The 22,804-nt window shown below is 34.7% G+C and overlaps 1 protein-coding gene across 3 annotated transcripts in view; it reads right to left on the reverse strand.

The window, feature by feature from the left end:
• Nucleotides 1-22,804, reverse strand: part of PCDH9 (protocadherin 9) — a 665,591-nt gene that overhangs the window by 231,317 nt on the left and 411,470 nt on the right. For 2 of the 3 annotated variants that reach the window (XM_062020497.1, XM_062020496.1), the window contains one exon: nucleotides 7,374-7,575. In XM_062020497.1, the coding sequence (XP_061876481.1) occupies nucleotides 7,374-7,575 (202 nt within the window). The remainder of the gene's footprint in view (nucleotides 1-7,373; nucleotides 7,576-22,804) is intronic. The other variant, XM_062020498.1, reaches the window with a different exon arrangement.

A 22,804-nucleotide genomic window follows, 5' to 3' on the forward strand; every position in this document is an offset into this window, starting at 1 on the left:
AGATTGTGAGAAATAGGAAAAACAAAACTGAAAACACATCCTCCCATCCCTTGCATCTTCCCAGGCTCAACTTCACTCCTTCATTCCCTGCTCTTCTGACTCCTCTCCTGGTTTCCTGGCTGAGCAGTACAGGGGAGCAGAGAATAGGAGTTGGTAACACTGTCTTTGACATTCTTTCCTCATTATGTCTTTTCCTGCTGCAATCATGGAGATCCTACCAAAGAACGCAATCCTTTGCTAACTACTGCAGCATGGTCCTTTCTGCAGGGTGAAGGTTTTCAGAAACAAACTGCTCCAGCTATAGGGCTCTGAGAGGCCACAGTTCCTGTTAAGATCTCACTTCTAATTGGGCTTTGCATGGGCTGCAGCTTCCCTCAGGATATAACTACTTGCTTCAAGACCACAAAGAACATGCCCCATGGGCTGCAGGGCAATTCTCTGCTCTAGTGCTTGGAATATCTCCTCCTCCTTCCCTCTTCAATGGCCTTGCTGTCTGAAGGTTTATTTCTCTAACATTTTTCCCCACTCTTCTTTCCCAGTTGCTATGCATCTTTGAGTAGCAGTGGGTCTTTTTCGGAGCCAGTGGGAACTGACTCTGTCTAACCTGAGAGGTAGCCTCTGGTCTCTTCTAATAGAAGCATGCCGAGCCACATAACACCACCCTCCCCCCACCCCAGTCCCTAACTCTACCATACAAACCCAGTACAAACGTCAAGGGAAGTAAATCACTGTCTATTTTAAAATACAGTCTTGAATTAAGAAATCTGATGTGAAGTTCTATGCACTGTGCTACGACAGAGGCTTGACTAGATAATAATACCACTTAAAAACTTTAAAAATCTATGAATTGTTTTAGCCTGCACCACTGTCAAAAGCATCTGTGGTTTTAAACAATTCTAGGTATCATCAGCAATGGCAGTCGCACACACCAGCTTTCACCTAATGTGAAATCTACTCCTTTTAATCCTCTAATATTTCTAAATTTTTCTTAAAAGTCTGAATAGTCCCCATGCCTCACCTAGTCTTTTCAGCTCACCAATGAAGACCTGCAATTTCTCTTTCTGGATGTCAGCAGCAGCTAGAAAGTTCAGACACATTAGGTGTTCATCTTATAGAAGCGGTGGGACAAGTTCCTCTCTCCCTGACCATTCAATAGCTATACATTTCTGATTTACACTCTAATTAGGTTTGGTGTATGGGGGAAAAGAGAGTAGAACAGTAACATATGCAGTACAGAGGTTTTTCTAAACCAAGACAATTTTAAAATTCTCACTGCAATGAGGCGGAAAAGAAATGTAAAGAAATAGCAATAATCTCTTATTCCTTTCAGATTTTATTTATCTTTTTAAAGAAATAAGTGCATGGGCTAAGATTGAATTCAGGCTTCAGACTATTTTATAGCTCTTCAGTAGGCTAATTCACCAACTTGACTCCAGTTTTTCTTGCTCGTACTTGCCTGTAGCTAAATGTGACAGTGTTAGATTCTGTGTGAGGTATGAGCTTGTGTTTAATGAAATGGAGGAAATGACTCAAAGCCAAATGTTCCTACTTTAGTTCACATAGAGTCTCATTTTAGGAAAACATAAGAATGACTATGGACAATGATTTATCTAGCAGTAAGCTTTAACAGAATAGCATTTTGTCCCACACCTTAGGATGTTCAACTATGGACTCTAATTTTGCCAAGTAAGATCAGAAACTTTTGAAGCAGCAGTATGAAAGGCAGGATTAAGCAGAGGGTATGCCCACAAGGTTAAACCCTCATCACCCACTGGGTATAATGATAGTGACACTATAAAACCAAAGCTTTTTGAATGAAAGGCTTAGTTTCTTCACATGGGACCCTATCATATGACCAAGTGTAATACTAGACAGTCTTACCATTACTCTGGATTTAATCATAATTAAACCACTGTCACAGAGATATTCCTACTTATTACTGGAATTATAGTATGATTTAATACCCCTGACATCACTTGACTAAACCACAGTAGTATTAGATTTATTAAAATATGAGAACTCAGGTATTTATCAGCCACATTTATCCATTCATTTTTTAATGTATTAAAAATAAAAAGCTATCTATAAGCAGTATTATTTGTAGACTGCATTATAACATTACTTCCAAAACTACAGAAATGCTTTGGAACTTGTAATTAATAACTTAGGACATAATAGAATATTCTACTTAATTTGAAGGTCATCTTTTTTATTTAGTGAAAAGGATGACATTCAAAACATTGTTTTTGTTTCTTTTTCTACAGCTCCTTGCTTTTATAAAGCTATTACTTTGTATCAACATATATTGATACTTCTTGTTAATGAGGTGTAAAAACTAGGAAAGCACTTACTTAGCTTCATAAACGTATATCAGAAGACATAAATATTATATTTCTGTCTGGTTTCAAACCACTAGAATTATTACATAGATTCATCCACAGTGTATAGTATGATTTCTCCCTAGAGCAGTTCTAACACTCCACTAAATATATGCTATTCCTCTTTATCTCTTTGAAGAAAAATGAATCACATCCACAGCTTGCAGCTATCAACATGTGATTTATCAAGCATTTTCATGAAAGTGCATTTTTCCCTGTCTTTACACTAGGAGGCATATTCTTCCTTCATACAGTTCTATCACACAGCTCTGCTGCATGAAATCCTTAGATATGTTAACAATTCCAATCTAAATTTAAGTCCCTGGCAACCTTTACTAAACTACAGTGAAAGAAGAATTCTTTACTAATAACGTGCAGTGTGTTTTTTTATATCAATGAAGACCACATTTACACTAATGAAAAAAGCCATTCTGCACCTCACTGCTAGAAAAGAAAAAGACAGGGTTTTTCGGAGTGGTTACTGAAGAAATAATTCTCATTTAAATACACCAAATGTGTACATTCTTAATGCAACTGAAGATAAAGAAGATGTTTGTGTTAAAAGTGCACTTCCTGATATGAATATTTCAAATCATTTTATTTTGGTAATGAGAGCCTACAAAGTCATACCAGTAAATAGAATTTTAGTGATTTTTTTTCTTATCCTAAAGAAACTTTATGTTTTCTAAATTCTTATCTAATATTCTAGAAGACAATGGACTTTAAATCAGCTGATTGATATTTGGAATATTTTCCTTTTGTTTTTATGGGAAGAGTAATATACATATCTTTCAGAAACAAAAGATTGTATTATTTTGGAGAATATGCAAGAATATGCGTGGAGCATTCCACGCACCAAAGCACAGTTCAGATTATTCAAAATAATTAGTTTCCAAGAAATTACATAAGCTTCTTTTTTGGCATTTGCCTTGCTTTATCTTGCTATAATATTTACAGTCTTTCTCATTTGTTTGTCACGGTGACAAATAATGTAGTCTAGTAATGTCATGTTGCTTTCTCTTCCTCTTGGACCATGCTTCTGGCAAAGTCAAGGTCAGCAAGCCAAGGCTAAGGTTGGTAATCACTGAATTTGAATGCAAGAAAATGTTGTAACATATACAAGGCTTGTCTTACAAATGATTAAAATTAAATCATCATAACCACAACTCTTGAATAATGAGACTTCCTGTAGTAAATTTGAATTACTTATCATTATTATCATTTAATAATGTACAATAAGACTGCAGTGCTGGTGTCACTGTAATGTTATATTGGTTTTAAACTCAGTGAATTGTTTCCTACTGATGGTAGAATTCTTACAAAGTGAATCATAGTGCATATGAGATAAAGTTGAAGTGTAAGAAAGTTACAACTAACAGCGTAAGGTCATAGTCCTCTGCCAATCAAATAATTCTGATTAATTAACACTGATGAAATAAAAAAGATATTTTAGTGAAGTGAACAAAACTCTTGAGTTAAAATAAAGGACTCTCAACAAAGAAGACTGGTTTGAGTGAGGCAAACTAAACTTGGACTATACACATCATTATAAAAGTTCTTATAAATTTTATTTTTTACTTCATATTTCTGTCTGGTTGTCTTTTCCTCGTAACTACAGTGACTGGCTGACAATACTAATGACTGGTGTCTTAATTTCAGTTTTCCCCAGTGAAAGAAATTGTTGTTTTAAGATTAGCTAGATGAATGTGCTCTCACTTTGTATTTTTCTTTCATTAAAAAGTGTAATTGCAGTTCTTGTGTCTCTGCAGAAACTAATGACTGGCAATGAGGTTTCTCATGGCTTTGCGTAATGTGTTATCAAGATTTTTACTTTTCTTTTTTTTATTTCTATTTTAGGTTTTAAGGACCTGGGCCTTGGTCACTCTTCAAATATAACTAAAATAGCAACAAATATTGAGAAACAATGGCTGTATTTTTATTTACACAACTTCACATTATACAATAATAAACTCATCAAGCATTAAAACCATTGACCAAAATTGGTCTCACCGTGAGGCAAGAATTTTAGTGTCAAGATTAACATCATACTCTCATGAACTGAAGAAAACTTTTACTTAGAATGAACTTTCACAAAATACAGTAGGACAAATCTGTATTTTTGGTGTAGATTTTATACTTGGAAATCATTAGAAAATATTCCTGTACACTTCTCTTTTTCTTCAGTTGAAACATTTAAGATCAAAATAATACATTGTTCTGCAAAATTTAGAATCCAAAACTGGCTATAGTACATATACATAGCAACACTACTGCTTTCCAATAAGATTTTTTCCTTACTTTATAACTGTAACTTTTATTCCAGCATGACCCAAATATTTTCATAAACAGCAATCCCTTGACCAGCTACTGAAATGATACTACTTCTATGGTTAAAGAGAACTCTCTAACATTTCACTGCAATAGATACGGAAGTTCAGTTTAGAGTTGTCAAAGAATGATGAAATGAGACAACATCAGTTATTTTAATCATGAACACACGTAAATATCCACAAAGCACATTCCCAGTCACCAGATAGCACTTCTATCTTCTGAAAACTGCCACAAGATCTTCAATAACTAAAAAATGCTTTATATTCTGATTCATGTATTGTCCAAAAACTTGTGGCTCCAGTAGCAAAACAACTTTTGACACAATGCCGAGACAATAACTTGATACTGAATAATATATAAAAGTCACATCCCTCTAATGGGCAGCATCACTGTCTTCCCACTTTGGATTTTCCTAGGATGATTTCTGTCACAGTAATGACCATATCACTCCCTTTAGTTTTTTGAGATTTGGTGAGATATAGAATGCACTATTTCAAGGTCTGTCCTAGGTCAGTCTGATGAAAGATGAAAAATGTATCCTTCAATACTTCACTAATCGTCAGTACAGTTTGATGGCTAGATTTTCACAAATTTGCTATGAGTTTAGCATCCCCAAGGATAAAGCAGGTGTAACCACAGACATTTGAAAACTTTTCCTATAGCTTTTAGGAACACTTATTCACTCTGACTAATCTTCTATTAGTCTCTGTATTACAGATGAATAAATTCTAGGTGAATAGATAATAATATACTACATTTGCACAACTTGCTTGACACAAAATTTCTAAAACTACATTTTAATAACTTGGTATAAAGTATAAAGACCATTTTTCTTATTTCTTGAGGATTTTTATGTCACGTTTTGAAGAGATGTGCAATTCCGAGTCATTGAAGCCAATGTGACAGTGCCAACATTCAATACTGCCTTAAAACTCCTCTCTGATCTTGTTAAATCTTTCACACGTCTCATATGTGGTCAGAGAATTAGCAGTATAATTCCATTTAAGCTCTTCACTTGCTTAAGCAGATATACATTCTTGCTCCGGAGTCAATCAATTCATAGTTGCAATTCTTTTACAGTTCTTTGTATTTCTAGAGATTTAGGGTTTAAGTTCATAATTCCAAGAATGTTTCAGTTTTGGTAAAGAAAATAAAAGGCAAGTCTCATATCAAGGGGAAGAAAAAAGAGGGAAGGGAGAGGAGAGGAGAGGAGAGGAGAGGAGAGGAGAGGAGAGGAGAGGAGAGGAGAGGAGAGGAGAGGAGAGGAGAGGAGAGGAGAGGAGAGGAGAGGAGAGGAGAGGAGAGGAGAGGAGAGGAAAGGAAAGGAAAGGAAAGGAAAGGAAAGGAAAGGAAAGGAAAGGAAAGGAAAGGAAAGGAAAGGAAAGGAAAGGAAAGGAAAGGAAAGGAAAGGAAAGGAAAGGAAAGGAAAGGAAAGGAAAGGAAAGGAAAGGAAAGGAAAGGAAAGGAAAGGAAAGGAAAGGAAAGGAAAGGAAAGGAAAGGAAAGGAAAGGAAAGGAAAGGGAGACTACAACTCAGTGAAGAATGGTTTCTTTGTAGTTCCACACAATACACCCTCTTGATCTTCCCATAAAAACTATGAGATAAATGTTTTAAGGTCAATATTCCACAGTTAGCATGCTCATCTGCCATGATTTAATGTCATAATTCAGAGCCAGCTCTACTCAAATGACAGCATGGACCTTAATATTTTTCATCAGATTCCAAGGCCACTTTCTCTCCTGGTTTGTACAGGCCTAGAGAGAATTTAATCATCCACACATAAGGAGGAAATGTCAAGGGGAGAAACTAATTTTTGTATATATACTCCTGGGATGCAAAAAAACTCACATTCAATTATTTTCCAAGAGCACAGATAAGACTTTTAACCTTTGACTCCACATTCTAGGCAGAAAACAAGAGGCTTAAGTGCAGTGTTACTGCCTCCTCGAAGTTTTCAGCATGTCCAAGTCTCCACATTCCAAAAACAACATTCTAATCACAATATTAAGACCACACCTTGTTTTTTAGTATTGACTGTCACAAAAACATTGCAACAATGTAAATGTATTCTAGAGAAGGAAAGAAGAAGAAAGGCAGGAATTCCCAATTCAGACAAACTGCACTTAATATTTGTATGAAAATGCATATCTGACAGTTCCAAAGAGCAGACTATCATGTAATTCCAACCTAACGAGGAAACTATGTGTTTCTTACTATTAGAAGGGAAATAGTAGTCATATTATGGACATTTGGGTTATTTAAATTTTTCAGAGCTTCACTGATTTCCGATGTTAGTCTAACAGATAGTGCGATCTGTGTCCTTGCTCTTTAAATTTGTATTTAGAATAAATTTCCTAAAATGAAATCAAATGCCAAATAGCAACAGCACCGCAAATACTAAGAAAAGCTTACTGCCTTGTAGGACTTTCTTTTCCCAGCTGTTCTCACTTACTGTGCGATTTATATGGAGCTCTCTTTTCTCACTGGATATATTTTGATTTCTACAGTCAAATTACAACATGAAGCACTTCAGGCAAACTACATGATTTACTACCAATTGTTAGGAGCTAACGTGACCAAATATTTATGCACGTGCTTAAACACATCTCTACCATTACAAAGCTCAAAGAAACTCAGCTAAGTAGAGCGCTGACTGTGACTCACCCGAGTTGGGGTCGGAGTTGCCATCAGCTTCAGTCCTCTTGTCCGGTGAAGCCTGGTCGTAGAATTCGTCCTGCGGCTGAACCAGAGGGAGAGGGTGTGAGATCAGGGTTCCACCACCCACTGGCTCGTGGTCTCCCAGACCACTGTCACTGCAGCTTTCCTGGGAGCCATCAGGGAGGTGAAATGTAACACGGCGCTGGGACTACAAAGAAGAGCACAGGACATGCTGATTAGTGCTCTTCTTTTATGTTCTACTCACTTTTTGTCTTTTTTAAACTTTTAACATACAAATATGTTCCTGGTGGTATTTATGAAACAATTGTTATTATCATGTTTGCTTGGTATTTTTTCTTTTAGCTTGCTTTTAGAACAACTCAGAGATGGCAGGCAGGAGAGCTAAATTTCAAAGCTCTGCACATGATGATCTGTGAAGTGAGCTTATCATAAGAAAGTAATCAGTAGATAGTTACATTTCTTTCTCATAATTCTCTATTAAATATCTAAGAAACAGAAACCATTGCAAACGGTGTTATAAAAAACAAATGACATCAGGAAATTGAATAAGTATTTTTCTGAGGTTAAAACTTCTATTATCACTGTTCATACTGGAACATTCATCTTCCAGGAATAGAAAGGTATATATCTATAATGATATTTAACTGATCTTCATTCTCTAGCTAACATGGATATTTAGGACTGATAACATATCTGTGAAATCACAGTGATCAACAAAAATTCAGAGATTGCAATGACAGAATAAACAATGCTATTCTAGTAAAAGAAATAAACAGCACATACTTTGTTCAAAACAACCCAGTGAATAAGAATCAGAACTAAACATTTCCTGTTTGTTTTTTTTTTTTCTTTTAAAACCCAGTCATCTCAAAGAAAAAAAGACAAACCCACAAGTCTGCAGTGTACACTTGGACTAGTTAACGACTATTGATTTTGAATCTCTCATCTGGAGAAATAACCTGACTTTGTGTATTGTGGCCACAGAATGATACACTGATTTCCCATAAGCTCCAGAGCTGATAGCTCTGCTGGAAATTGTTTAGCAACCATGACTGTGGGATTCATGAAAGGAATATTACAGATCTTCATGGATCAAAATACTGCATCTCTGAAGCACTGGAAACAACAAGAGTATCTCTAGAGAGTGGTTAAATTAAGTTAAGCACATCTTGCCACAACAATGAGTTTCAGTAGAAGGGAGTCTGAGTGATCTACATTGATCTAGAGTGGTTAACTAGTTTGGTTTAGCATAACAAAGAGATTCACAAAGTTTGCTTTAAGCTTAATAATTTTTTAGTTTTGTGGTTATTTTTCTTATCAATATTAGTCATGTGAAAGTTATAGTTTATATGTAAGCTGATCATTGAAGATTTTAGTAACCAGTAATCAGTAGAGAAAGGAACAGCAGGAAGATACTACAACAAGTATCTTCCACAAGTTACCAATTTTAAGGTAGTTAATTCAGATATCCTGTATCTATCCCAAATCCTAGAAAGTTTTTCTGGAGTAAATGGGAAAAGCATCAAGTCCTGACTCTTCTTTTTGTGCCCTGATTTTGTTTTGTTTTACTTTTTTTTAAATGAGGAAAAACTCAAGTTAATAGTACTAAGTCTATGTTTGCTTATTAAAAGCTATTTGCTAATGGTAATTGCTACTATTATATATGATGATCAATATCCTCTACCAGGTTACTTTTTACTCATCTCCCTTGGGTGGACATAGATAATTGATTAAGTCAATTTTAGGTTACTGTGTAATTCAGTATAGAAATAAATGTAATATCATTTGCCTCTTGGCTGTGATTTTTATAATTAGCATTTTGCTTTTAAGTTCCTTTTCTAGCTTTAGGATCAGAATCCAGCTGCAGCAAAACCAAATAGATCTTCTGACTCATTGAGTTGTATTCGTTTATATCAACAGAGGACCTAACTCTATCACTAAGCAAACTTTTACTTCTCACTTTGCTATTTTTTCTCACAACTTTTTCATTCTGAAATTGCCACTCCGAACATTTGGGTTTTTTATCACAAGCAGTCTCTCCCTTTGACAAGCACAAAATAAAAATATAGCTGACTACACAACTTAAAATCTTTTCTTTCTGCATCTACTTTCAGTAATGCAAATTTAGAGATTCATTTTTCCAAAGAAGGAATCTATATCACTAGCAAAATCAGTAAAAAGAGGTTACTTTCATTTTTTTGAACTAAAAGTGTCTGTGAGCAAATAAGAATGACTGAAAAGAAAAATCCTTAAGGTAAGGAATGAGATGAAATTTTCAGTTTGAGATTTGTCAAAATTATTACATTCCTTTAATTAATTAGCCACCTATATAAACAGAAAAGGATGTAATCACAAAAATGTGAGTTATGTAATAAAAATACTGATATTGGGTAAAAAAAGCTCCTCATAATAGTCAAAATATGCTCTGACTCTGTACTGAGAGAGACCAGTCAAATAGTAAAATGGCACAGACCTAACACTAATACTGGCAACTTCTTAGCTGGTAGTGCTATAAATTTTTAAACCCATGCTTTAAACGATAAGAAAAAAAATACATCAGCTTGGCTTTCTGAGACTCCCACTGAGGACCTCACAAATCATAAAGGATTATAAAAAAATCTAAAGGTCACATAAACAGTGATCCAGTTCCAGACATGATGAATGGGCAGCATGCAGTCCACCAAGAAACTTTAGACTAAGCTATGCCATCAAAACAATGAGCGGAAAAAGCTTTCTATAAAGTGATGTTTAAAGGAGGTGTTTAAGCTTAGGCATATCATATTAATTGTAAGGGAAGACTGTTATTCAGCCTACTGGGAGCTTATGATGGTGTTAAGCAACTTGATATGTGGCCATCTCCTGCAGCTGCCTAGTCCAGAATCCTCTTGCCTGGCTGCTGGATCTCAGTCCAGTGCCTGGGAACCCAGGGTTTGCTGCAGTACTTAGGCTGAGCACGTGTCCTGGACACACACACAGAGGACACTGAGATAACCATGGCTGTGGCTATACAAATGGCCTCACATAAGGCAATGCCTCTAGCAGCACCCATATTCAGGACTCAGCCCAGACATGGGCACAGCCAGCCACGTCCCTTCCTCCTCTTGGCCTGGCAGAGGCAGGTCAGCAATGCAGCACTCTCCACGTTCACAAGTATATGCATGCTCACAGATCCTGTGAACACCAGCATGACCCCTCTACCTGCCTGACACCCCTGCTGGTACCCCAGCCCCCTTATCTACCCCATGGGTTCCCAACTCACCAGCTGCTGCAGCTGGGTACTCACTACACACACGCAGAACTCATCTCACAGTCATTCCATACTTGTGGTTCCTTCCCAAATATCAGCACAAATACCGGATCCAGGGCCTCCTACTTGTCAGCTGGTCCAGTTTCGAGCTGGCCAGTGTATCCACACACAGGCATTTGCCCCCAGAAGCTGGTATTCAGCATAGGCGCTGTGACCCACGGTCCCAATCCAGAACAGAGCCTCTCACTCATACATCCAATGCCTTGTCTCTTTAATAGAATCAGGAACACTTCCTTCAGAAGAAAATTCTACAACATACTTAGGCTATGTTTGTATTATCTATTCCCTTGTGTAGCCAAATGCGTCTTTGAATTCTTTTTACCCAAAGACAAAGTTATTCTGAAAAATGAAATTTATAGTCGGTACAACACTGGCACTAATAATAATAAGTCATTACAATTTTAATTATGCTATATTATATGTGGGATTATATACAACATGAGGTAGGGTTATGGTTCAGAAAAATTCAGATCTAATATCTGTGACACATTCAATCATAAACCATATGGGGAGGGGGTACAGGGGCAGGAAAATGAGATTTCCTCACCACATCATTATTATGTGAACCTCAAAACTGAAAGGAAAATTCAGTCAAAACAATATGAATTTAATCTGTGTCAAAGTAATTTCAATAAGTAAATCAGTACAGTTTGACTCTATAGGGTTTTTAACTACAGTTGAGTTTAAAAATAGAGAAAACAATTGGTATTAGTTACATGGAATCGTTCTTCTTTTAATCACCTATTGCAACAGATTCTATAAAGCTCATCCAGGTGAAGCATGACTTCACAAGAGATACAGAGAAGAATTCATTCTGTATCACAGACAGTGAAAAAGGATATCAAACTCTGATGCAGATAAAATGACAGTTCAAGCATAAGAGGAACACTTTTTTTTTCTGTTTTCAGACCAGGTAGTCAGACAGTCAATCTTTTTTTTCTATTGTAGTAACAATATTAGGTCAACTACACTTGAAGCTGCTTCTTTCCTGCTACAACAAAATCAAATATATACCTAGTATTTTCTAACAATTGTAATTGGTGAAATTACTGAAAATGCCAATAAAAATATCAGCAAGATATCCTGGACATTTAGCTCTAAGTGTCCCTGCTTGATCAGGGGATTGGACTAGATGGCCTCCAGAGTTCTCTTCCAACCTTAACCATTCTGTTATTCTGTGATTCTGTGAATTCTAATTGAAAAGAAAATCTAGAAATATCTAGAGTAGTTTTATTATTTTCCAATGCTGAGAACATAATTTTATACTGAAGTGCACTATTTCTCACAATCCTAGCTGTATAAAACATAATCAGATACCAGAATTTGTAATTTCATTCCATACAAATATATGCTTTGGAAAGTGCTGTAGAACATTAAAGATAAAATCCCAAAATCCTCACTTAAGCAGAAGAATTGGCAGGAATGGCACCTCAGCATGGATTTCTAGAAAAAGTGGGCCAATATCAGTGAAGTTTGGGCACTGCTTGTGAGACTAAGCTTTTTGATTTTTACCTGATTTTTCCAGAAACCCTTCTACACATGCAGAAAGAGGACTGTAAATGGTATGTTATTTTGTTCACCTGAGTACTGAAAGTCTGAAGTACAGGAAGGATCATGCCACGATACACTCTGTTTAAAATGTCCTATGGCAAATAAGCTATGAGCTGTATTGGACAGAGAACTAATATAGGAAATATAAACACTAGTTTTCAAAATTATTCAGTGCTTTCCATTGTATGCTAGCTTCTAAAATGCATTTTACTTCCAATTATATGCTTGAAACAAATAGCAAGCTACAGCATTAAGCAGAGCTTTTGCATGGTGAGATTGTTTTATTCCAAAAACCAGACTTTCAAGCTTTGTACAACTATTGTATTGTTTTTGCTAATCAGGGATCCAAGAAATAATTATACTATTGTTCCATTGCTGAATGTCTCACAGGGACAGATTTGGCTACAGATCCTATCCATTGTTAGAAAACAAGCTATAATTAAAAAAACATTTCTACACTGGGTTGATGCAAATAGAACCTGCTGAATTTTAACCAATTCGGATGGCTTTTGAATGGTTTTAAATTGATGCTTTAAACAAAATGCCCTCTTCTCCATTCAACATAGTTGTAAGTTAAAAGCCTTGATTTCTGTCCTTGGTTTTCCACACAGGCAGAAATACCCAAAATATCCAATTCAAATGGTTTTACTGAATGGGCCATACATTTGCATATCAGAATACGTATCAAGCATGACACATCTTCAATGGTTCCTTTCTGAACTGTTATGAAAAACTTTGTATTAAGATGACTAAGGAATATAATGAAGAAAAAACCAATTTTCCTCATGGAGAGGTTGTTGAAGTGAAGGCTTAAAAGAGAAACCTGAAAAACATGACATACTTAAACTGAAATCCCACTCGTGAATGAAGTTAGAGAAGAAATATATTAAAGTAAAATCCAGTACAAACAGTAGAAAAAAAAATCCAAAATGCCTATGAAATTATGATGGATATATTGTTGTGCACAAGTTTAAGAATATGTTGTAAGAACTCAAGAAAAAAAACTATGTTTCATGGGAGATCCTCTGTGGAAGATATCTGTTAGTTAAATTCTGTTCAAGATAAAGACTCCTGGTTCATGTACTAAAACACGGATATGATTTAATTATGAGATCAAGTCTGTAAATAGAAAAAATCAAGTCACGAAAGACAGACTAATAACAGTTTCAGAAGGGAAGAGAGAAGATGTGCTGGGTACCATCAAGCTTTAAATTATATTTTTAATAAATTATTCTTTAAACCTTTCTTTTCTCATAAGAAAAAGTACATTTTTTTCTCTTAAATTCCTGTGCTGGGAAGCACGAAGACTGTACCTTTTAATGCAGCAAATGTATCATCTGGCATAAGGAGATGTTTTTCAAAATTAAAAAAAAAAAGAGAAAAAAATATATTATTGTATTTTCTCCACAGAAAGAATTGGCAAGGTCTTTGAATTAGCATATGGTTGCTGTATTCATTTATATTATAAATAATCAAGTTTGCTTAATGAAAGTCCCCTAAAATCTACAATCCACCTTCTCGTTTCCAAAAAAGATAAACGAAAATATACTTCTGGACTGTGACCTGCTCTGAAGGGGTATAGTTGTAGTGTATCTCACATGAAGGCTACAAAGTGCCTCAAACAGGGCTTCATATAATGCAGCTCAGTGATCACATATACACTCCTTCTTTCGTGTTTTGCTCAAGCTTACAAAATAATATGAATTTGAGAGAAATCATGATGCTTTCTTAGTAGAAGCCACTCTTGCTTCTCCCAGATAATTGGGTTAAATTTTTTCTTAGCTGTATCTAAACTAAACTCATTCATGCAGTCTCCATGGCAGTCCTTATTCAAGCATACTACTTGCATCACAGGATAACCCATTCTCCATGCCCATCTTGATATCTTACCCACAGAACCAAGATAATGGAGATAGATAAGGTTTCCATCAATCTCTCAGGCTAGACTAAAAATGAAAAAAAGAAATAGTAACACATATTGCATCTTCATGCTTTGTCTTCATACTATGCTACCCATACAAATAGCTGGAGTGGTTAGGTATTATTTTGGGGTTTTTTTTCTCCGCTAAGGTAATGATGTTGGTATCAGTTTTGGAATATAAACTGTTGCTATATTAGATAACAATTTTATTTACTTTGCTAAATTTTGCAGTACTATTTAAAAAAAAAAGTTAATTACACAGTAATATCTTAAAAGGAAGCACAAATGTAATCACATGTTATAATCTCCTGCTATGGAAGGCTGCAGTGAACTGTCTTTCTCTCCAGGGTGAAAAATATCAACTACAGTCTGCCCACTGATTGGGAAGGAAATAGTATTTGATGGTCCCAAGCACATTTAGATGTGGAGAACAAGCAGCCTTTCTGGTTGGGGACTTGTTTTAGTTTTGTAGAGACAGTGAGTGAAGAAAGACCTGCAGTAAAATCTGCCATCTTTTGAGGTAATATCACTTTGTTCCTTTCTTTATGTAGTGATGTTGCTTCATTTTATTTCATGAAAACACAAGTCTTTGTGGCATAAATTCTTCCTGGGTTTTGTTACACTTTTTTTTTTTTTTTTTTTTTAAAAAAAGGACACTCTGAAGACTGGCAAACTATTAAATAAAGACACTGAACACAGCAACATCATATATTTCAAGATTTGCCTTCCTAATATCCACTTATAAACCTGTTATCTATGATCATTTTGACTGCAAGGTAAATTTAACCTAAAAAAAGCTTAGTGTTACAATCTAATCTAGTCTAAATCACAGTATTAACTTGCTCATCTTGGGAGTCTGTTAAAATGCTAATAAATTTTCAGTGTTTCCAGTTTTAGCCCACATCCTTCTGAATTAATTGTCTGAGACTCAGGAAATCAGTTCTAAGTCTACGATTATACAAATTAACATCTTAGATGCATGGAAAGGCAAGTAGGGGTAAGAGACAGAAACTGCTGTACACAACAAAATTTAAAAGAAACTAGCCAGATGTTCTTCTAGTAGATAACTGAGCTAATGTTCAGAAACATTATTTACCTAAAAGGCTAGAAGATAGTATACCACATTAGTTTGCTAAATCTAATACTTGTCTCTGGACAGAAACACTGTTGAAAATAACCCTGAGAACAGATTCATTTAAAATGTAATAATTTTGTAGACATCTATTAAAAACTAGTGTTTTATCCAGAATAGTAAACATTCATGCCTTTGTAAAAAAGATATGACTGTAAAATAACAGTAAAATACCCCTTTGAGATATCTGTACCCAATTATTGACTATAGATGACTAGGCAGGCATAGGACATGTATTAGAAGGCTTGAAACAGATACATTCCTTTGAAAACTCTTTTGTTGGACTTACTGACAGTAGAAAAACATGAAATTCAGCTTTCAAATTTCAATATCTACAGTTAATCTACCAGCAAGAAAAGTAGATCTTGCACTATGTTCATACCTATTTAAGCACCTGACTTCAAACATTCGGCACTTGAAATTTTAGTTGCCATCAAGTATTTAGGATACAAGAACCTGAAGAAACACATCTCACTGAGGAAAAAAAAAAAAAAACCTACATTGACTTATGCATTTCATTTCTCAGGAATATTTTATAAGAACTTCTTTGTATCGTCATTAATTGCAACAGAATTTTATTTTATGTGATCTTTAGTGATCTTCAACTTATTTGTTTAGTTTGATTCTGGTGATGAGAATTGAGAATATTTCCCATATAAGCAATGCACATTACTTGGAGGCTGCTTATGAAAACAACCCCATTATTATAATATATGAATATATTAACTGATATATTTGTCATTTTATTTATAATGTTAACATAAATTATGTTTACAATACTTAAGGAGTTACAAAAGTATTTCATCAAGTAAGGTTTCTTAATTGGATTGAGTAAACTGATACACATGGCATCACATCAATAATAATTCTTGATTCCACAGTGTTGAAGCTGATAGTTACTGTGTTATAGAAATGCTGTGTATTTATGCTCTCATCACTCTCAGTCACTACAGCAGACATGCAGAGTTATGTAGTACCAGGGAAGCATGAAACTTTCCAGAGATCTTGAGGAAAGAATGATGTGATAAAAATCCCTTTAGTATTCTGTTCCATTAGCGTTCTTTAGCACAGCATGTGACCTTGGAAATCAAGCAGACTACAGATCTTGTGTAAAGGTAATGATCTTTTGTCTGGGGTGATGCAGATCTCTATATCAGAAGTAACCTCAGGATCTATACACCTTGTTTTTTAATTGTGTTTATAAGAGGAAGAAAAATATACTTCACAAATGTAGCAGCAAATGGCTATCTGTCCACTAGGAAGTTTTGTGTCTTAAGGCTTTAAAGGTAATGAGATTAACATTGTTTTAAAAGAAAGGAAAAAAAAGAAAAAGAAAAAAGGAAAGTCTGAATCCTTAGAAATGTTCACACTGTAACAGCCAGTGCTCATAGTGACATCATGACGTCAAACTTCACTTTTATTTATATGAGTTTGATAAAATGCAATCAAGATCATATTTCTCCTCAATTAAAAAAGCACTAACATATGCATAAAGAATCCTTCTGAATTCTCATAAAGATTTAAAAAGTATTCTGTATTAAAAGGAGTGTGGGAGGAGAGCAGGGATGGAGGCTCTCCATTTAGGGATGCTGTTGGGAGAATAATGTTAGAATGTTGCCTTCTGAACTAGTACCAGTATGGTAATGGGTATCTGTCACTGACAGCTGCCTGTGTTACAATTAATTCTGAGACAGCAGTCGTGTCTTCTCCTACAAGCACGGAAAGCAGAAACAGCAGCAGCATGGCCCTTTGAGGATGAGACTTTCTACATACTATGATTCTAGAAAGCAGCTGTGCATCTATTAACACAATGGACACTATAGCTGTCGCATTATATAAATAGATCCACATTGGAAAAGCTGAAAGTGGACATGATTGTCAAGGATAATATGGTTAAGCTGGTGCATCCTGGGAAAAAATGCAATTTCTATAATATTTTAATTTTGAAACTAATATTATTATTCTAATTGATTGCTCACGCTATAAGTTAATTAAAACACCCTACTAAAAGATACCTGCATCTCTAACAGAAAAGGAACTCGACAATATATTTGCACCATAAAAACCTGTTTTGCTTTAAGAACATCCCTAGCTTTTCACTTATTTTTTATATATATATTCAGAGAAGAATATATATTACAATTTCTAACTATAAATTCTGTTTTCACCACATATAACACATATATACAACTATTTGGTAATATGATGTCAAAGCCCGGAAAACTAAATTCACAGAGAATGCTAACACTTTCAGTGACTGAATGGTGGTTTTTTGTTTTGACAATGGGCTTTCATTTCTGTTTCATGTTTATTATTAGAGCAAACATTTGTTACATTAAATAATATCTTCAAATAAGATGTAAAGTGAAGAGTAGGTACAATGAGGCGTTTACATACAGATATTTCTTTAAAAAAAATAACCTATAAAATATGTTTCAGTACCTTAGGAAAGGAAAAAATAAGGTTTTATTGCATGGAAATCAACTACACAGAGGATACTAGTACTACTGTGCTATCACAACAGATGGTCTCATAGATATCTCACTATGACAGTAACTAGTTAGAAATATATTTTCTGCTGACCTCAAGTAGAAGTCAAATGAGAGTTGATAGGAAACACTATTATTATTAGACTTCATCCAATTTTCACTATTTTCCACAAATTGCATCTGGCATGCTCTTGACATATTAGAAGTTACAAGGAAAGCAAGAACTCTGACTATCATCTCAACAGTTTTATGAAAATGCTGCCAATGACATGGGTCTCTTTGGAATAAGCCAAAAGGTAAGTTTGATAGTCTACGTTCATGATCTGGTGTGGATGATCTAACTTAATTTGTGCCAGCTTGGTCTAATGTTAGTAAAGTGAACTTACAACAGTGAATTTTTCTGCCTTTCAATGGTCTAAAAGTATAATGTTGCAGAGGTCTTTGAAGTTATGTCAACCGATGCTAATGACCATCTACTTCTGTTTAACTTATATTATAAATAGATTCATGAAATCACATATTCAGAGCTACAGACCTTCATACAAACTTGGCCTATGACTTCTCCAGCATTATCTATTTACAAACCTGGAGAAAGAAGGACATTGGACAGTTACTCTGAACATAAACTATTTACTGATTGTTATATATTTTGTTTCAAATTTACATGCTAGCAAGTTTCTCATTTCATGGAATTTTTTTGCATGTCAACATCTTTGATCCCAATATTTAAAACTGATGGACTTAAGTTGTGCATCTTCCACCTAGAAAGCATAACCATGTCTATTGATACAGACAGTCAAAGACTGATGACTTTTGAGCTCCTCATTTACTAATATTTCAAAGGCAATTTATATATATTTTGCAAATGTTAGTTCTTCGTAGGCAATGTGACAAGCACAAACTTTTTTCACTTTTTATTTTATGTAAAAATACTAATGTCAATAAAACCATAAAAAATACTGAGGCAGAAAGCAATGAAAATATTATAAAGGTATATGCACATGTCTTGTGTGTCTTTATTCTCCAGAGAATATTAAAGTAGTCCAAAGTTGTTGTGTCTAAACCTAAACCCATGGTTTAGAAATATTGCTGTAATGTCATGATACAGTCTGCATTGCATTAATAGCTATCTACAGAACAGACAGGACAGATTTCTGAGTGAGAACTCAGCACTAGAAAACTATGGAGTAAATCATATCTATTTATGAGCAAATCAAACTGAGTTGCATTATCATTTTAATATCAATTTCTCACATAGTAGATCAGGAACCTTTCTGATATGTACTGCTATGACAGATGGAAGAAAATGCATGGTAGTACTTTGAGATTTAAGGTGTTATCAAACTGTAGAATACATCACAGAGCTCAGTGCCTGTGGAAACCACCTTATCGCATTCTTCACAGGTTGACAAGACACATAAAGAATGCATCTGAACCCCCTGGTTTGATCTTTGGTGTTGTCAGATCACAGATACGGAAGTCTGAGATTTCCACAAGAACTGTAAGTAGGGTGATAGCTAGTCAAAAATGCCAGCAAACCGCGCCCACTTCAGCAAAAATACGAAGATGGAAAGTGTTGAATGAGAAGAGAATGAGCAGGGGAAGATGTCATTATTACATTACAGTTACTACTAGTATAGGGAAGCAGTAACAAAAAGCAGGCAAAACAACTTCAAGGCTAAGAATGGTCTCTGAAATTGAAACTTTAATACTTTTTCACAAAATTTTTAATTTCATTTGTTGAAGGAACAAACATAGGCCTAATGTAGAACCTGGTAAAGTCACTGGAAAGTTTCCCTCTGATACCAGTAGGATTACTATTGGTTTATCATCATTTTCACTAGCACTAAAGTTAATTACATCCCATTTTTTTTCTTGCAATCTAACAATTATTATTCTGAATGTTTCTGACTTTAACAGCTCTTTTAATCTAAATTATGTTACTCATAGATATTATCTTTTGTACTGAAGGCAGTCATCATATCCATAATTTACTTTTTTACCTTGTAGTGTTGGATTTTTTTTCCAGAGTGTGCTAATAAGTGTTCCTTGGATATAAAAATTTAAATCCGATTATGGCTTCTTAAAAAAAGCTTTAAGTATATCAAAGAATCACTTACGTTTGTCATTAAATATTTTGTGGTTTAGTGTTTAGTGTGTGTGCAGATTCCTGTGCTTGAACTTTCTATAATCAATTAAATACATATTCTTTTAATAGCTTATCTCTCTATTTTCTAAATGGAGATCAAATTTTTATGTATAATTAATGAACAATATACAAAATATGCCTTCAAATTCTGAATCGCATAATGACCAAAAAAATGTAGTCGGAATTTATGTGGCAGTCAATGTGAGATCAAAATTTTCAGTACAAAATGACAGGCATGTTTCATTAAAGGCCAAATCCTGTAGTTATTCTTCACAAGGTAATGGAGGCCTTGTACTGCAGTAAAGATTGCCGATTTCAATGACAGGTAATTATTCCATTAATATCTCCATTATGCAAAGAGAGAGACTGGCCAAACTACTAAAGTGTCAAGCATGCATCACATCTGACCAGACCACTTCTCACATATGTACAGGTTATAGAATAACTATAGAAATCCCATTCAGCAGATGTATTGCTTTTCCTCCTTAAAGCACCACAATTATTGCACTGAGGCAGAGTGACAAGGGCTATTTCAATGTACTGGAGGAAAACAGCAGGTAGACTAGTTAAATCAGTCTTATTGGTATCTGACATTTGTCTGGAAGATTTCCTGGAATTGGGGAAAAAAAGCAGGTAAGACTATATTTGGATAAGTGCTGATCACAAAATTACCTTTTTCCATAAGAATAGTCATAGATAATATTTATAGTAACTACTGTTATTGAAAGGACTATAGTCAAAATGATTAAATAATTAATTCTGCATCTGAGGCAAACAAGAGCCTAAAACATGGCTATATAACAGATTGTAGAAATGCTTTCTGTGCACTCTGGAAAAGACCAGAGGGTATGGGTTTTACTTTGTAGTAGCAAGGTTATTTATCATTATTTATTGGGAAAATATATAATTCAAAATCTCTAGAACTGAAATTAGAAACACTCTAGAAAATGTGTTTTCAATAGCAGTCCTAATAACAACAGTAAACGTAATAAAACAAATCCAACATCAAACTGTACGTAGTTAACTTTGTAATGAGGGAGTGAAATGTTGCCCACACTAGGAAAAAAATTGATATGGTATATTCCCTGGTTGACAGATGGAAGGAAAAGACAGATGTGTTCTAATTTTTTTTTCTTTTTTTTTCTTTCTTTTTTTTTTGTAAGATGACTAACATGCATAGATGAAACTGCTTACTCAGTAACATTAGCTACAGATATTCATCAGAGCGGTAACGCCAACTATCCTTTAGGACTTTGTCCACTAGTATCATCTCAAATGACATTCAGTAACAAGCAAAATGACTAACAGCTGGCACTTTCCTTAGAAATGGCAGAACACCAACCAGGTCCAGTTTGTGCAGCCCTTGTACAGGGGACCATCTGGAATGCTAGGCTGAATCTTAACAATTAAAATCAGGGGCCAGGTCAGGCAAGTAACATCTTAAAGAATTCATGATACTGAGTTTCTAACCTAAACTAAAAATGACAGAGAAGCTAACATGTGAGACGATATAAGTAGTCATTCTCACCCAGGGGATGGAGGGTGATCATGTGGTTGAAGTACAGGATATGGAGTTACGAGACTGACTCTGTGACAGATTTCATGCGTAATAAAATGTGAGTCACTGTAATCAATAGACAGTTTCCAATTAGACTTAGAATCAGGTACCTGGGGTCTGTCTTCCAGGTACTCAGAACCTCCTGACAGTGACCAGCTGCTGTCAGCTACAAGTGATGTGAAACATTTTTGCTTACTGATAAGTGAGAAAGTTCATTTTCTTTTTCAGGTAGGCACAATGTTTCTTAAATCTAACATGATATTTGCAAATTTAAGATGCTCAGATGTCAAATGTTATCCAAAGAATAAATATTTTATTATTCTCTAATTTGAAGTAGGAGAAATATATTTATACTTTCAATTTACTTGATTATAAAAGGCTTAACGTTGAACAGGGAAAGGATGAAACAGAAAAGTCTCACTGGAAGAGGTAATACTCAAATAGCACAGAACAATGCAGTTTCCTTACAAAATTTACAATCTGATTGAAGACTGAATGAAGTAAAGACAACAAGAGAGCCATGGGGAAATAACAAAGGTAGCAGTAACAGCTCCATATGATTACTATGGTTATCTATGTGTCCTGCTTGATGGATCTAAATCATTACACTTTCTGATTGTTTCTGGGAATATACTTTCCTTCTAAACAAGTAAACAAGAAACAGCAGTGCATCTTCCTTTGCTTCTTTTCATAACCTATTACTCTTTTCCTTAATGTCCTGTTTTCACTTTTATATAAATTTTACTCCTTTTCATGCTTTGATTTTGAAAAAAATAACAAACAGAAATTATATTTACTCCTTTCGTCTTTAGACATTTCCTTGCAAAATCCAGTAGTTATCTACCTGCAAACAGCTAGGGCATCTTTAGGAAAAAAAAAACATACGAAGCCTCATTATCAAATGATGGCAAGAAAATGATATTCTGTATATAAATTTCTATTAAATATTTGGGAAAATACCAAAATGAAAATTTCCCAATAATTATGGGAATTGTTTTAATCTTGGAATATTAAACATATTATCACATTAGTCTGTGATAGCACTCAACTCAATGTGTTTTCAGGCTATCCTTTGTTGCCACTTTAAAGATATTTTTAACTAAGATTTCTCCAAATATACAAAAATCATTACTGAAGTCATATGTTACCATACATGAATCATCCAAGTGAAACCACAGAAATATTAATTTCTGTAAAATTATGAATATTTCTACATACTACATAATATGGAACTTTAGTTATTATAATATCCAAATATTGCTTATATAAATAATGGTGTGAACCTTCTCCAAACCCGCAACTCAGAAAC

The sequence above is a fragment of the Colius striatus genome, chromosome 1, assembly GCF_028858725.1.
Source record: "Colius striatus isolate bColStr4 chromosome 1, bColStr4.1.hap1, whole genome shotgun sequence".
Taxonomy (NCBI): Eukaryota; Metazoa; Chordata; class Aves; order Coliiformes; family Coliidae; genus Colius; species Colius striatus.